Source organism: Bos indicus, chromosome 9 (genome assembly GCF_029378745.1).
Source record: "Bos indicus isolate NIAB-ARS_2022 breed Sahiwal x Tharparkar chromosome 9, NIAB-ARS_B.indTharparkar_mat_pri_1.0, whole genome shotgun sequence".
Lineage (NCBI taxonomy): Eukaryota > Metazoa > Chordata > Mammalia > Artiodactyla > Bovidae > Bos > Bos indicus.
Window position 1 is genome coordinate 88414567 of NC_091768.1, and position 17913 is coordinate 88432479.

Below are 17913 nucleotides of genomic sequence, written 5' to 3' on the forward strand. Positions count from 1 at the left end.
AGCGGAGTGAAGAGTTTAAGGTTTGGACACACACGGAATAGGATTGCTTTTTGCTCCAGAATCCCAACAATAACGCCTACTCATCCTAACAAAGACAAAAAGGAGTCCCTTCTGCAGTTTTTAAAAAACTGTTCATACTAACCCAGCTGTTTTTCATTTGTTACTTTTTTTTTTAATAGCTGCTATAATCCATCTGATAATATGTCATTTGGTATTCTCAGGTATGCTTCCAAGGAATTTAATTCTTTTAGTCAAGCCTCCTTTGGGGGCAGAACTAAACCAGGGTCACAGGTGTGATATTGGTACCATTAGGGTTGAAAGAATGAGATAATCATGTTTGCCTTTTTCTCAATTATAAAGAAGTACAGGGAATTCCCTGGTGGTCCTGTGGTTAGGACTTGACACTCTTACCACAAGATCCCAAATCCAATCCCTGGTCAGGGAACTAAAATCCTGCTTGCCTCAGGACATGGGAAAAAATATACATATCCCCTGGCTAAATTACACAGGGTTCTTCGTGGAAGCCGGGCATCTATGTGAATAAAGCTCAGGATTGTCATGGAAAGAAAAAAACCTGAGGGTGCTGTCACCTGAGGAGTTTTTCACCTCCAGATTCGGAGAGATTTCTGGGGTTAGGCTCAGGAATCTGAGTTTTGTAAACTGTGGACTTTCCATCCTATTTTAGGAATCCCTGCCATAGAACTTCTGACTAAGAACTGCCTCTGTATCAAATGAGAGGAGACAGTTCTCCAACTAGAAGTAAAAACCAGATGGCTCACTATCTGGGCATGTCTTGTTAATTGGCTTGATGGCAACATGGCTCATCCGGCCAGCTTGATGCCACTGACTTCCTGTCTTTGGGACTGCTTTCTTATGTGGGAACCAGAGAATAAGAAGCAGGTATCTGAGTCCTAAGTGAACTCAACAAGTTGCATGACCAAAATCTGTAGGGAAAAAAATTTTTAAGTTTGGGAATGTTTAAGAATTTTCATACAGTAAGATTTCTTAACATTTAGGGATGTTAAGCCCTGGAAATGTGACCTGAAGGATTTTACAAACTCTTTGACTTGTTCTTCTTTTTAAGTAAAATAAAGGTTAAAAGTGATATTTATACAAATATGATAAAGGCTGGATCGCATATATTTTTCTCTTTGCAATAACATGCTTGAATTAATTCACGTCCCTTTTCTAACTCTAGTGTTGCTAAACTGGTTTGTTATTACATGTAGAACAAGTGACTGAATTCCAGCTGCAGGCAGACTGTTTTAGAGCATAAGTGGCGTATTGGCAATGCAACCACTGACTGAATCCAGGCTACGGCACCTCAGAATGAGAGCAAATACCATAGTGAGGTTTCACTTGAGAATAGATTGATTAGGCCAGCACATTGTCCTTTAAAAAGAGGTAATTGCTTGAGGCACATTGTTTGGAATATGGACCATCCATTAACCATACAAAGTTCTAACCCTGGTAGAAGCCAGGTCTCAATACTGAATCATGAGAACTCAGTACAACTTTGAATAGTCCTTATTATCCTAGGGCTTCCCTGCTGGCTCAGAGGTTAAAACGTTTGCCTGGAATGCAGGAGCCCAGGGTTCGATCCCTGGGTCAGGAAGATCCCCTGGAGAAGGAAATGGCAACCCACTCCAGTACTCTTGCCTGGAGAATCCCATGGAGGGAGGAGCCTGGTGGGCTACAGTCCATGGGGTCACAAAGAGTCGGACACGACTGAGTGACTTCACTTTCACGTTTACCCACCTTTTAAATATTAAGTAGATTTCCTTTTGGGGTTTTCTTTTGCTTTTTTCCCCACTTTTGGTTTGTTCTTTTTGTTTTGCCTACTGGTGTCTTCCTGGGCTCCTGTAGGATCTTTTTATTTTTCAGCTCTGTGTCTGGGCCCTTTCTCCACGTGGTGGGCTACCATCAACATTCTCTCTAAGAAAGAGATCTCTCCAGAGTCACCTTCTGAGAATGGTGTCTCCCCCTGCTGGCTGGCGGGAGTATGTCCCTAGGGCCCGCCTCCTCTCAGACCTGAGGACTCTTCCATCTGGGTGGATCGAGACCACTTCCTGTGCCCACCAGGCTTTCAATCAGTTGACATGATGACTCCTTTTCTCTCTCTTGTTTATCTGGGCACAGGACGTCGTAATCGAATGGACCGATTCTCCAGACTTCTCCGTATGGGCCTTGCCACTTTGCCAGGAGCTTGCTCTCGGTGTTGTGCGGAAGGAGGAACGCCCTATTCACCTGCTGAAACTCTCCAGCACCTTTATTGAACTCTCTAGCCGGGGTCTACAGGCCCCGGGCCGGGCCACACTTCCGCCTATAAGTCACCCAACCAGGTCTAGTCCCTCCCACCTTTTGGAGCGCATGCTGGCCATCTTGTCCCATCAGGCCTTCCTCCTGACAGTCTTAGAGACCAAAGAAGCTTTGGGTTCCCTTCCCACCCACCACACACACAATTTTTTTTTTTTTTTTTTGGTGATATTTTACGTGGGAGAAGACTCCATAAAGGTTTGAGGAATTTTCCTCCTTGTATAAAGTAAGAAAGGCAAAATAACATTTTGTTCTCTACACCCAAGCAACATTAGAAGCATCGATTTTAATCCTGCCTTGAAAATATTCTATTTCATACTTCTATCAATAAGAATCACTTCAAATTTTCGTCTGTAATGACAAGAATTTTCCCTTCTAAACTTACAAAAAAGAAATAAACCTGGGCTTGTAGAATACTGATAATGTACTTGGTCTATAAGGACTGTTAATGCCTGAACTAAGAAAGAGGAAGAATGTTGATCCTGCTGACTTCTACTAAGTTTTCTAGGCTAGAGGTGTCATCTTGAGCTGGCTATTTCCGATATGTCTGACTAAGGGACTCTATTTCATGACAGCCTATTGCTCTGAAAGCTTGTCTCACCTTCTTGTTAGCATCAGGCAAGTTATAGACTTTCTTAGAATGTCAAGCTGAGACCAAAAAGACACACACACTAGTCACAGAAAATTGTCTACTTATGAGATACTTTTTATTCCAAATTTATAAATGGTCAGCTTTCTATTATCTGAAGATAAATTGTGCCCATTATAAGTTGTATAAAATATATGTGTTTACATAGCATTTTACTAACACCTGTCGTTCTGCTGCTCCTTTTCCTGCTAAACCCGAATTCTTGGCTGCCTTTCCAGTCTTAGTGGTATAGTCTTAAGGAAGGCACCTTTATGTTTAACATATTTAGAATGAACAGAGGCTGTCCAAAAATTCTGAGTAATCAAGTAGTTCTTGAGACCAATTTCTATCCAGAACTATGTTTTGATTTCAGTGGGGATTGTTCTGTGGCGGAGTAGATGGAATAATAAACCAGCTTAGATAAAACAGCTACCAACACAAGATTGTGTGAACAAATGCATATATACATATACAAGCAACAGCTAAATATTATGGTGCATACTAGTATATAAGACTTCAGAGAAATAAGTTAGAAAAGGATCTATAGAAGTGATAGGGCTTATAGAGGGTCTTGAGAGGTAAATTGATTAAGGACTTGATTAAGAAAAGGAAGAAGAACTGTGATGAAGAAAAAAGCATGAGAAATACTGTGACTATTTTGAATAATACATGGTTTGAGATTTTTCTGGGGTTTTGTTGAGATGTTCTAAAAATCAAGAGCTAACAGTTCTTATAAGACTTTGGAGTTAAATTTTGGTGCTGCAGTAGTTTAACTGAATTTTTAAAATTAGCCCTCACTGTTCTCTCCCAAATTGTCATTTTCTTGGAAGCTTGTGAAAGTACAGAGCCTTCCTAATTGAGCTGTAGCACCAGGCTCAGAGCCATGGTGTAGGTGAGAATGGCTCAGGAAGAACCATCTTGACTTTCAGGTGGGACTGCTAACCAAAGACAGGCCTAAAGTTCCAGCTGACATTGGCTGGGTTTCATAGTTGACTAAACGTTGTATATTTCAGGATGGGTAAGTCCATGTAGGTTTTCAGTCTCTTAAGGGGTTCAGTTCAGTTCAGTTCAGTTGCTCAGTCGTGTCCGACTCTTTGCGACACCATGAATCGCAGCACGCCAGGCCTCCCCGTCCATCAGCAACTCCCGGAGTTCACTCAGACTCACATCCATCGAGTCAGTCATGCCATCCAGCCATCTCATCCTCTGTCGTCCCCTTCTCCTCCTGCCCCCAATCCCTCCCAGCATCAGAGTCTTTTCCAATGAGTCAACTCTTCCCATGAGGTGGCCAAAGTACTGGAGTTTCAGCTTTAGCATCATTCCTTCCAAAGAAATCCCAGGACTGATCTCCTTCAGAATGGACTGGTTGGATCTCCTTGCAGTCCAAGGGACTCTCAAGAGTCTTCTCCAACACCACAGTTCAAAAGCATCAATTCTTCGGTGCTCAGCCTTCTTCACAGTCCAACTCTCACATCCATACATGACCACAGGAAAAACCATAGCCTTGACTAGACGGACCTTTGTTAGCAAAGTAATGTCTCTGCTTTTGAATATGCTATCTATATTGGTCATAACTTTCCTTCCAAGGAGTAAGCGTCTTTTAATTTCATGGCTGCAGTCACCATCTGCAGTGATTTTGGAGCCCAAAAAAATAAAGTCTGACACTGTTTCCACTGTTTCCCCATCTATTTCCCATGAAGTGATGGGACCGGATGCCATGATCTTCCTTTTCTGAATGTTGAGCTTTAAGCCAACTTTTTCACTCTCCACTTGCACTTTCATCAAGAGGCTTTTGAGTTCCTCTTCACTTTCTGCCATGAGGGTGGTGTCATCTGCATATCTGAGGTGATTGATACTTCTCCCAGCAATCTTGATTCCAGCTTGTGTTTCTTCCAGTCCAGCGTTTCTCATGATGTACTCTGCATATAAGTTAAATAAGCAGGGTGACAATATATAGCCTTGACGTACTCCTTTTCCTATTTGGAACCAGTCTGTTGTTCCATGTCCAGTCCTAACTGTTGCTTCCTCACCTGCATACAGATTTCTCAAGAGGCAGGTCAGGTGGTCTGGTATTCCATCTCTTTCAGAATTTTCCACAGTTTATTGTGATCCACACAGTCAAAGGCTTTGACATAGTCAATAAAGCAGAAATAGATGTTTTTCTGGAACTCTCTTGCTTTTTCCATGATCCAGCAGATGTTGGCAATTTGATCTCTGGTTCCTCTGCCTTTTCTAAAACCAGCTTGAACATCAGGAAGTTCACAGTTCATGTATTGTTGAAGCCTGGCTTGGAGAATTTTGAGCATTACTTTACTAGCATGTGAGATGAGTGCAATTGTGCAGTAGCTTGAGCATTCTTTGGCATTGCCTTTCTTTGGGATTGGAATGAAAACTGACCTTTTCCAGTCTTAAGGGGTTACCAAATCTTAATTGGTATCAAGAGTCTTTACTATGCCTTTTAAGGAGTTCAAGTGTTTGTTACTAGATATTCTAAGCTAATAATCTCTGTCCTTCAAAGGAATTTGGACTCAAAAGTCTAAAGGATCTGAATGAATGCAGGACCTAAAATGAGAAGATAAACACTATTCATCCTGATTCCGGGGACTAAGGGGCAAGTAATTTTGAGGAAGTTTCAGCACCTTGTTGTCTGTCCTCACAGAAGACAAACTTGAAAGAAATGGCAGGAGCTCAACTAAATGTTTAGTTTAACTTCAAGGAATGATTTACTAGAAATAGAAATGGCTTCAAGTAGGAGATATGCTGTCACTTCCTGGTCCTTATATACAGGATAGATAGCTTCCTTTCATGGGGACTTTGTAGATGTGGTCTGAGCAATTTATAGGATTCATGGAATTCTTGGATGCTACAGTGGTCATATGGGTACCTGGACCGGAAGGTGGGGGGAGACAACTTTTGAAATTGATGTCTCTGGGCTCTCTCTTCTAGATCATTCCTGACCCAACAGAATTCTCTATCCATATCTTGGTTCTGTTAATGTCTTTAGAAATGTCTGTACTCTGGGACTTCCCTGGTGGCCCAGTGGTTAAGACTCTCTGCTTCTACTTCAGGGAACAGGGGTTTGGTCTCCAGGCTAGGGAACTAAGATCCCACATGCCACCTGGCAGAGCCAAAAAGCAAAAATTGATAAATGGAAATGTCTGCACTCAGAAGTGGAGCAGAGAGGATAATGGCCTCATAGCTTAATCTGAAATGGCAATAGCTTTCATGGAAATGGTGGCAAAATCCTGTCCTGTAACCAGTACTAGAGAGCATTATATTATGGATTATATGTACAGGATGATTCATGCTTAATGTCTTGAAAGCCAAGACATTAAGACTTGGAAGACTTATCTTGGAAAACTTCAGTGGCCTGCTTCTCGGTGATGGGAAAGGAGATGTGGGTCAGTCGGGACGTGTGGTCTTGAAGTCCTGGAAGTAAGGACCTCCTGTCAACATCCCCAGACAGTGGCAGTGGGGGGCTGCCTGGAAACAGAAAGTACAGGAGCAGCCGCTAGAAGCAGACTCTTCCAGTAGTAGTAGTCTGAGAGCAGCCAAGCCTGTGAGGCAGGGTTAGTAGCCATTGCACGGTGGGTGTGCTTCTTTTAATGACTACTTGAGTTATTTTTTGTTGACCAGGGTTTAAGTGCTGACTTTCTTATTTTTATGATTCCTGTTTTATGATCCACTGACACTATTCCATGCTCGTAAAAAACACTAGAAATTTTCATTACGAACAGGGAACCCTTGCAGACCTGCTGTTGAAATAAAATAATCCAGAATTAGGTCAAATTAAATGAAGTTTTAGGTGGCTTTTTTTTTTAGACTGTGTTAGTTTAATTAATTAATTAATTTTGTGTTGCTTAGCATTTGATGATTTCTCATCCTCAAACTTTAAAGTCCTGTCTACTGTTTAAATATTTTAAATACGTTATTAGAACATTCTTAGTTTTTTAATCTTCACATGCAGAAGTGATTCTGTGTATATTTATTGTTTTAATACTTTCCTTCCAGGTGCCAGGATTGCTGAGTATTCCCAACTGTATGACCAGATTGTATTTAGAGAGACCCCCTTTAAGACTCAGAAGGATGGCTGGGCCAGCCCTCAAGACCCCTCCAACCTCAGCTCTGCATCACCTTCCCATGCCCAGCAAGGTAGCGAGGACTGGCTTTTGCATTCAACCTATAGTAATGGAGAGTTAGCTGACTTCTGTCCCTGGCCAGAGCAAGACTTAAAGTCAAAATATCCCATCTTAGAGATCAATGCAAGAAGTACCCCAAAACAACTGTCTGCAGCTTGCTCTGTGCCTTCTCTTCAAACCTCCGACCCTCTGCTGGGCTTCGTGCAGAGACACAGCGTGGTGGTCAGCCAGCCAAACAAAGAGAACTCCTGCCAGGGCCATCTTTACAACTCTCTGGGTCGGAAAGGAATCAGTGCTAAATCTCAGCCTTATAACAGGTCCCAATCATCTTCCTCCATCCTGATAAACAAGTCTGCAGACTCCATCAACTACCCTAGTGGCGTGGCAAAGCAGCAGCCTGTCTCTCTACACAGAAGTTCAAGGTGGGAGAGTCACCAGGACTTGCTGCCAAGTATTGCTGACTCAGGTCAACAGGGCCTTGAAAAACGCTCAGATCTCACACTCCAGGACTCGCAGAAAGTTCTGGTAGTGAATAGAAATTTACCTTTAAGTGCTCAAATGGCTACCCAGAACTATTTTTCCAATTTCAAAGAGACTGAAGGAGACGAAGATGACTATGTGGAGATCAAGTCAGAAGAAGATGAGTCTGAGTTAGAACTGTCTCACAGTCGGAGGAGGAAATCTGACCCAAAGATTACAGACGCTGACTTTGCAGATAACGTCTGCAGCCACACGACTTCTTACTCTTTGAATAGTCCGTGCACTCCAAAAAAGCCAGTAAGTGGCAAACTTGGGATTTCGCCGTATCTGACGCCATACAATGATCCCGACAAACTGAATGACTATCTCTGGAAGGGCCCATCTCCCAATCAGCAAAATATTGTCCAGTCTCTAAGGGAAAAATTTCAGTGTCTTAGTTCAAGCAGCTTTGCCTAAAGGTTCTTAAGAGTAGCTGTCTCAATTAACTTCTTACTATGCTCGTGAGTTACAGATTCTGAGAGGTGTTTTGTATGCACCAGATTAAAACAACTTTGTAATAACCAGAGATGTAAAATATACTTTCTTTAATAGCACAATTTTTTGAAACGTCTGGCGATCAGCCAGGATTGTACTGTAGCAAATGTCAGCACGTAACACTGTTTTCTGATGCTGATGGTCTTCATGTTTCATGTAAGTCAATCTTCCTTGAAAATTTTTAGACTTTTTTTTTTTTAAAACATGATGGCCATGGTATTTTTTTCCCCCTCTCCTGACAATTAGTACTAAGACTTTAAGAAATACAATAATCCTCTCCTATTACCTGGAAGCCACTAGTTAGTTTTATCCTAGGACTCAGAGGCGACAAGGAAGGAAAAAGAAAGGAAACTAAAGCCGTTTAAAGGATCATGCTTACCTGTGACATTTCTGTTAAATTCATGACAAGACCCTAGAAAACCTCAAATGAGGGATCTCTAATCAGAATATTGTCTAGATACCCATTTTAGGGTTTCTATGCTGACTTCCTTACATCAGGTCATTATAGTGCAGAAAGTGTGTAATTATTGGAAATTAGAATGTAATATGACCAATCTTCTATAAGCAAAAATTCTTACCTGTATTCCTGAACAAAGCCTGAAGAATGTGCTGCTCATGATGTATTTTATGTTCCATGGGGTTAAATGAATGATTCCCTTAATGGTTTAAAACCAAGTGCAAGAAAATGCAAATCGACTTATTAGAGAAGATGGGTTGACATCTGGTTACAACTTGATTATCTCATCATGTGACAGTTGGGGGTAGGGAGCAGATAGAAACCTCCACTACTTCTTATGCCTGTTTTTAATCAACACGAAGTAAACCATAAGCTAAAACAGTGTCCTTTAAAGCTAGCCTTCCCAGAGCAGCTGTGCAGATGCCCTTTCACGAGTCTTGTGCTCATCCCGATAACCTGAACCCAGCCTTGAGGATTTTATTGAGGGCCATGACATTTATTTTCTAATCCAGACATAATATGGCAGTCTTTTTTCATTGTTTGGGGGCATACAGAAGAGCAGAATCTTTGGTCACTAAGTTCTGACTAGTCATATCTTACTTTCATGTTGTAATTGTGGCCTTTAAATAGCAGTTCATTGTGATATGATGACTGATACAACTCTTTACAGAAGGGAACAGAAAAACAAAAGCAAGACCTTGTGAGTGAAACACAAAATTAAAGAAGCTGAAGAGAAAAATGATAGCGGATTTATTGCTGCTTTCTAAAAATATTTTTTTGAAGACTCCAGTAAATGAAAAAAGAATATTTTCTCAAACAGTGGCCTTTGCATTCTCATTTTAGCTACATTCTGTGGTCCCTTCCCCACCCTCTGTTTTCATCTTAAAAGATACGCTAGTCTGTATAGGGAAATGGGATCTGGGCTTTTCATTTAAAGATAAGCAATGATGTTGATTTGAATCAGTACTTTGAGTCATCTTAGCATAATTCTTTTTTCTCTTTAAGTGCTATGCCTCTTGTACTTAAGAACATAAAATGTGACCATCCTTATACACAGGTACCTAACGCATTCCTTTTCTAAGTAACAAAAACATAACCCATATCTTCTTTTTCCGTACTGTACTTTCTTCTTGTAGCTTATAAAACAAAGTCCATATTGACGAACAGTTTTCTGGAAACATTTCTTCTTTCATGGCCTTTCTTTAAACATAACATGAGTTTTCAAGATGAAGCAGTATCAGAAAAGAGAAGCATTGTAACAGAGTGTGGATTCTCAGACTTGCTAGAGATATGTGTAAATGTGTTTACAAAACAAAGTTACCTGACTTTCTTGTCCCAGGAACACAGTTTCCCAGTTCTGCTTTTTAGTTTGTAAGACCCAGATTCTGTATTATCCATATACTCTGGTGTCTTACTCTCAGAAATTATTAATTCTCCACACCAGTCCTGTTGCACGACTTTGATATTACTTATAGGAAGACACCCTGCTGCACGAAGGCTGCTGTCTTACTGTATAAAATGTCTGTATGGTTGTCTTTAGGTTCTAGGACAAATCTGTAGTTCTGTACACCCCTTCTGTCAGCCAGGATGCAGATTTTGAGATCTGTGTGTACATATATCATCAGGTTCATATTTTCCCTCAAAGTTATCCATTGAGTGCTCTTGTTTAAAATAGTTTCAAAAAAAAAAATAGTTTCTTCGGGAGGTGGGGTAGGGATGTATATAATTGCAGGGAAAGAGTTATATGTACTTAAGTGTATGTCAAGTTCTTATTAGGTCTCTGTACTGAAGATTTAATTGTTTTTATAAGTTCACTTTTCACCTACTCTGTTCTTTGTGCAAAAAAACAAAACAAAACAAAAAAACCCCATGCATCTTGGAAAACAGTTTAAATACTGTATATAAGATAATGAAAGTTAGTAATGCTCATTATTTAATAAAGTTTGTAAAATACAAAGCAAAATACAGTGTGAATTAGTGTGTTGATTCTAGAAAGATCAAGATTTGTCTGAATTATACTACTGTACTACTTTGCCTCGTCTTAGAAAATAATTAGAAAATGTGTAGAAAATAATTCAGGGTGGCATTCCCTGGTGAATCAGTGGCTAGGACTCCATGCTTCTGTTGCATGTGGGGCACAGATCTGACCCCTGGTCAGAGAAATAAGATCACACATGCCTCTCAGTGTGGCCAAAAAAGAGAGAGAGAGAGAAGAAAAGAAGTGTTATGATATAACAGCAGCCTGTGACAGACCATTTTCTATATCTTTTGATTACTTTTCAAATATTAAATTTAGCCTGAAAAATTCCCTTTAGGCTAAGTGCCTGTCCTAATGACTGGCTTTCACGGTGAGAGAGAGGAGATGGGCCCAGAATGCTGAGATATTTTCAGTGCCAACAGGCAAACTTCTCTACTTTACCCGGTGATGCAAGCCCATGGGCAAAGCCCACTTTGTGTATCTGTGATAAACAACAAAACTTGATTTTCCTGACCATGGCTTATTCACAATGCGTCATACAATAGGAAAGGAAGAGAAGCAAGCAGTTTCACTTCATTATTTCTAAAACCATGTTTATTCAGCTCAAACGTAAGAGAACAGGGTGGGGATAACAAGTAAATCATCCGCTCTATGGGGCAAACACAAGCCTTCAGGTATCTTACTGTTTGTATGGCAAGGTGTGCACGTGTGTTAAGTCACACTTCAGTTATGTCTGACTCTCTGTGACCCCGTGGACGGTAGCCCATCAAATTCCTCTGTCCCTGAGATTCTCCAGGCAAGAATACTGGAACGGGTTTCCATGCCCTCCTCCAGGGGATCTTCCCAACCCAGGGCTGGAATCCACGCCTCTTATGTCTCCCGCATTGGCAACCAGATTCTTTACCACTAGCATAACCTGAGAAACCCCAAGGCAAGGTATGGCTGTCCATACAAGCATCCCAAGACCACGGGTAAGCAAATTCCTTCTTGTATATACTAGTGAAATCAGAGGCTATAAACTGGTGACCCGGAGTCTGAATCTGGTTTTCAAAATTTTAAAAAGTTTTAACATAAAAATCCAAATTTCACCTTCTTTAAAAAGAAAAAAATAGATCAAGTCTCTTTGGGCCTGGATTCTGATGAGGTGACTCTGAGATCTGAGGATGGAATTTAAAGGTGAGTATCATCCTAAAAGGTGGTGACGTAAGCAGATAAGGTAGTGTGTCCCCAGAGAAAGAGAAACAGGTGTGGCTTTCTTGATAGAAGCCATTTTTGGCCTAAGCCATTTTGGGATCTAAGCCCGGCCAAAATGCTTGCCCTTGAGCAGGTCTCCGTAATTAATGCTCTCCAGGGAACAAAAGTGGGGCTTTCCAGGCGGCAAAGTGGTAAAGAATCCGCCCACCAATGCAGAAGACAGAAAAGACTCTAGTTTGAACCCTGGGTTGAAAAGAACCCCTGGAGTAGGAAATAGCAGCCCACTCCAGTATTCTTGCCTGGAGAATCCCATGGACGGAGGAGCCTGGCAGGCTACAGTCCAGGGGTCACAAACGGTCGGACACGACTGAGCAAGCACAAAACAACAGGGAACAAAAGTACAGATTGTTATTAGGCAGGAGAAGTAACACTATCAGAGACAGTGTGTGAGTTGGGTAAGGCCTGCCAGTTCTCTTTCAATGGTAAAGATCAGCCTGAAGCACTCAACCACCGAAGCAGATCAACCAGAACGTAAGGGATGGTGATGTTGACCTAGCTTCTTATCAGGTTGTCTTGCCAGTCTTCCCCATTTTCAGACTTGTTCACCTCTATCCTCCTAAGTCTTAGCCAGCATAATACTTCTAAACGCAGACAGAATCAAATCTTGCACAAAGGCCCTCAAATCAGTCTCGGCCTTTGTAGGAGCTGCTCCTTTTGCATGCATGGCCTTCCCACTACCATTCAGGACAGAACCTGCCCAGTCCTCAACATTCAGCTCAAAAATCACGATTAAGAACTGTGGAGGGTCTGGGATTTTATTCAGCTTGCACACTAACAAGTTAGCCTGCCTCCGCATCAGAAGTCATGACCACTTTCAGCATCAGCTTCTCATTTGCAAGCTACGCTCTGCCCAGATATGCACAGTGGGGTGGTTTTGTTAGGTAGTTAGACATTAACAACAAGGAGGTGACAGAGGCAAAAAAGAAAAGCAAGAGGGGAATAATCAAGCTGAGCCCCAACAATCTGGGGACCCTCCCCAGATAGTAGCAGCAAAGAGGCGATGGTGGCTAAAGAAGGGAGGGAAGCAGTCAGCTAAGTCCCCACCTTGGAGACCCTCCCCTGTCCTCACCCAGGACAACGGAAACTGTGATCAGCTGGTGGGCAATTTATCTTGATAAAGATGGAGCACAGAAACAGGAGAGAACGTCCCTGGGCTGCACATGCTGTGTGTGTGTGTGTGTGTGTGTGTTCTCAGTCATGTCTAACTCTTTGTGACCCCATGAACTGCAGCCTACCAGGCACTTCTGTCCATAGGATTCTCCAGGCAAGCATACTGGAGTGGGCTGCCATTTCCTACTCCAGGAGTGGGTTGCCATTTCCTACTCCAGGGAAATCTTTCCGATCCAGGAATTGAACTTGCGTCTCTTGCATCTCCTGCATTGGCAAGCAGATTCTTTAGCATTGCGCTACCTAGATAGCCCCATATACACTCTGGATCGAGCCCAGGTCGCCCGCATTGCAGGTGGATTCTTTACCAGGCGAGCCACAAGGGAAGTCCCATATAAACTCTAGTAAACACAAACTCATACCAACATCATAATAAAATCTACATGTGGTTTTGCCCTCCCTTAGGTCAGTTTCTCTTAGTGAACCAAGAGTAGGGGCATATGCAATAATGAACTTGCTACAGACCTTGGGACAGTCAGTCAAACAGCAATCATCACCCATGATGGCACCCCACCTCCTCTCCCTGTCACTCACCCATGACCTGTCACTCACCCATAAGTGCATTCTGCCTCCTGGCAGAATAACTCCGTATAAACATACTTAAGCCGGTATGGGAGGGCTGGTCTCACTTTACATAAACAGCCGGATCTCCCTCTGAGAGTGTATCTATGCTTTAATAAACTTTGCTTTGTGCTGAAGCCTGAAGAGGTAGTTTGCAAATTTTTGCTTGCTGTCTCTAGGACTGAGATAGCTGCTCTGGGTCTCCCATTGACTTCCTTGGTTAAAGCTCTCTGACACAATGCATGCCTACCCATCTAACATCTCCACAGCTGAGAAATACCGGATTTAGGAATCCTTTATCTTAAAGACTTGCCCAGTCCCTGGTGGCTCAGACGGTAAAGCGTCTGCCCGCAATGTGGGAGACCCGGGTTCGATTCTGCCTGCAATGCGGGAGACCCGGGTTCAATTCTTGGTCGGGAAGATCCCCTGGAGAAGGAAATGGCAATCCACTCCAGCACTCTTGCCTGGAAAATCCCATGGACGGAGGAGCCTGATAGGCTACAGTCCATGGGGTCGCAAAGAGTCGGACACAACTGAGCGACTTCACTTTCATTTTATCTTAAAGACTTACTGGCCAACTTGCCCAATCTTTGACCCTGGAGGGAGGTGTTATATTAACTCTGGAGGCAGAAAACATATTTGCCTTCTGCCCTGGAGGGAGACACTATCTTCCTAGGTTGTTTACTCTACAAATATCCTTGCCACAGTAGCCTAGAACAAGACTGACATAAGACAGAGATGCAAAATGCAGGAGACCCACAGAGACTGTCTCAGAGCAATCATATTGTTACCCTCAACATTGGTTTGCCTCTTGGTGTCTGTCAAGTCCAAAAACACAACCAGGCCAAAAATGGGGAGAAGGATTTATTGCTTGCAGCAAATAAGGAGAACACTGGAGATGTTTCCCAAAGCAGTGTCTCCCCAACAGCAAAGTTGGGGAACATTTTAAGGGTACATGCCTATTTATGGAGGGGTTTGGGCGGGATAACTCGGCATAAAATTTGGGTAAAGGTTGACACAGTCCAAGCTTTAGTTGACTGAAGTCAGAAAAGGTTAACATCATCATCCTTTAGGTTCCAGTTGATCTGACGGAAGCTTCTTATGACTCTCCAGGTCTGGGAAGGTGCCTCTTCTTAACATTTATAACACTAAACCTTCACGCTTTATAGCTTTCCATCAACATGCCTGTTTTTTTGTGTCAGTTACGCACAGTAACTACTGCGGGCAGGAATCCCTCAGAAGAAATGGAGTGGCCATCATGGTCAACAAAAGAGTCCGAAATGCAGTACTTGGATGCAATCTCAAAAACAACAGAATGATCTCTATTCGTTTCCATGGCAAACCATTCAATATCACAGTAATCCAAGTCTATGCCCCAACCAGTAATGCTGAAGAAGCTGAAGTTGAACGGTTCTATGAAGACCTACAAGACCTTTTAGAACTAACATCCAAAAAAGATGTCCTTTTCATTATAGGGGACTGGAATGCAAAAGTAGGAAGTCAAGAAACACCTGGAGTAACAGGCAAATTTAGCCTTGGAATATGGAAAGAAGCAGGGCAAAGACTAATAGAGTTTTGCCAAGAGAATGCACTGGTCATAACAAACACCCTCTTCCAACAACACAAGAGAACTCTATACATGGACATCACCAGATGGTCAACACCGAAATCAGATTGATTATATTCTTTGCAGCCAAAGATGGAGAAGCTCTATACAGTCAGCAAAAACAAGACCAGGAGCTGACTGTGGCTCAGACCATGAACTCCTTATTGCCAAATTCAGACTGAAATTGAAGAAAGTAGGGAAAACCACTAGACCATTCAGGTATGACCTAAATCAAATCCCTTATGATTATACAGTGGAAGTGAGAAATAGATTTAAGGGCCTAGATCTGATAGATAGAGTGCCTGATGAACTATGGAATGAGGTTCATGACATTGTACAGGAGACAGGGATCAAGACCATCCCCATGGAAAAGAAATGCAAAAAAGCAAAATGGCTGTCTGGGGAGACCTTACAAATAGCTGTGAAAAGAAGAGAAGTGAAAAGCAAAGGAGAAAAAGAAAGATATAAACATCTGAATGCAGAGTTCCAAAGAATAGCAAGAAGAGATAAGAAAGCCTTCCTCAGCGATCAATGCAAAGAAATAGAGGAAAACAACAGAATGGGAAAGATTAGGGATCTCTTCAAGAAAATCAGAGATACCAAAGGAACATTTCATGCAAAGATGGGCTCGATAAAGGACAGAAATGGTATGGACCTAACAGAAGCAGAAGATATTAAGAAGAGGTGGCAAGAATACACAGAACTGTACAAAAAAGATCTTCACGACCCAGATAATCACGATGGTGTGATCACTCACCTAGAGCCAGACATCCTGGAATGTGAAGTCAAGTGGGCCTTAGAAAGCATCACTACGAACAAAGCTAGTGGAGGTGATGGAATTCCAGTTGAGCCATTTCAAATCCTGAAAGATGATGCTGTGAAAGTGCTGCACTCAATATGCCAGCAAATTTGGAAAACTCAGCAGTGGCCACAGGACTGGAAAAGGTCAGTTTTCATTCCAATCCCAAAGAAAGGCAATGCCAAAGAATGCTCAAACTACCGCACAATTGCACTCATCTCACATGCTAGTAAAGTAATGCTCAAAATTCTCCAAGCCAGGCTTCAGCAGTACGTGAACCGTGAACTTCCTGATGTTCAAGCTGGTTTTAGAAAAGGCAGAGGAACCAGAGATCAAATTGCCAACATCTGCTGGATCATGGAAAAAGCAAGAGAGTTCCAGAAAAACATCTATTTCTGCTTTATTGACTATGTCAAAGACTTTGACTGAGTGGATCACAACAAACTGTGGAAAATTCTGAAAGAGATGGGAATACCAGACCACCTGATCTGCCTCTTGAGAAATTTGTATGCAGGTCAGGAAGCAACAGTTAGAACTGGACATGGAACAACAGACTGGTTCCAAATAGGAAAAGGAGTACGTCAAGGCTATATATTGTCACCCTGTTTATTTAACTTCTATGCAGAGTACATCATGAGAAACTCTGGACTGGAAGAAACACAAGCTGGAATCAAGATTGCCGGGAGAAATATCAATAACCTCAGATATGCAGATGACACCACCCTCATGGCAGAAAGTGAAGAGGAACTCAAAAGCCTCTTGATGAAAGTGAAAGTGGAGAGTGAAAAAGTTGGCTTAAAGCTCAACATTCAGAAAAGGAAGATCATGGCATCCGGTCCCATCACTTCATGGGAAATAGATGGGGAAACAGTGGAAACAGTGTCAGACTTTATTTTTTTGGGCTCCAAAATCACTGCAGATGGTGACTGCAGCCATGAAATTAAAAGACGCTTACTCCTTGGAAGGAAAGTTATGACCAACCTAGATAGCATATTAAAAAGCAGAGACATTACTTTGCCAACAAAGGTTTGTCTAGTCAAGGCTATGGTTTTTCCTGTGGTCATGTATGGATGTGAGAGTTGGACTGTGAAGAAGGCTGAGCACCGAAGAATTGATGCTTTTGAACTGTGGTGTTGGAGAAGACTCTTGAGAGTCCCTTGGACTGCAAGGAGATCCAACCAGTCCATTCTGAAGGAAATCAGCCCTGGGATTTCTTTGGAGGGAATGATGCTAAAGCTGAAACTCCAGTACTTTGGCCACCTCATGCGAAGAGTTGACTCATTGGAAAAGACTCTGATGCTGGGAGGGATTGGGGGCAGGAGGAGAAGGGGACGACAGAGGATGAGATAGCTGGATGGCATGACTGACTCGATGGATGTGAGTCTGAATGAACTCTGGGAGTTGGTGATGGACTGGGAAGCCTGGCGTGCTGTGATTCATGGGGTCGCAAAGAGTCGGACACGACTGAGGGACTGATGTGATCTGACGCACAGTAAACTGACACCTGAGCTTGTGTCTATCTTATTAAGTGTTGATTCCTTCACTCTAGGATAGAGGCTGGTATAGGAACATTCACTCTAGGAATACTGGATTTAGGAATCCTTTATCTTAAAGACTTACTGGCCAACTTGCCCAATCTTTGACCCTGGAGGGGTCAAACGCCTGGAGGGAGGCGTTATATTAACTCTGTGGACAGCAAACATTATCTGTCTTCTGCCCTGGAGGGAGACATAAATATTATATTAACCATACATATATATTCCCTATTGGAAATAAAGTTTGTTTGATCTATGTGCAAATGTAATTACAAAGTGTTACAGGAAAGAGAGTGGGGTGAGAAAAAGGATGGTCACATCCCAAATCATGTCTGAGTCCCTGGGACAGCCGCCAAAAGGGAGTTCTTGGCTTTGTGCAGAAAAGAATTCAAAATCAACCCATAGTAAAGTGAAAGAAAGTTTATTCAGGGAGGAAACACTCTGGATGTGGGCCATCTC

The 17913-nt window shown here is 42.3% G+C and overlaps 1 protein-coding gene across 7 annotated transcripts in view; it reads left to right on the forward strand.

Moving 5' to 3' along the window:
• The window catches only part of PLEKHG1 (pleckstrin homology and RhoGEF domain containing G1), a 248994-nt gene extending 238477 nt beyond the window's left edge, over positions 1 to 10517 (forward strand). For all 7 annotated transcript variants that reach the window (XM_070796369.1, XM_019967594.2, XM_070796368.1 and 4 more), the window contains one exon: positions 6956 to 10517. In XM_070796369.1, coding sequence (XP_070652470.1) covers positions 6956 to 8019 — 1064 coding nt within the window. In that variant the 3' untranslated portion in view covers positions 8020 to 10517. The remainder of the gene's footprint in view (positions 1 to 6955) is intronic.
• The last annotated feature ends 7396 nt before the right edge of the window (positions 10518 to 17913 follow it).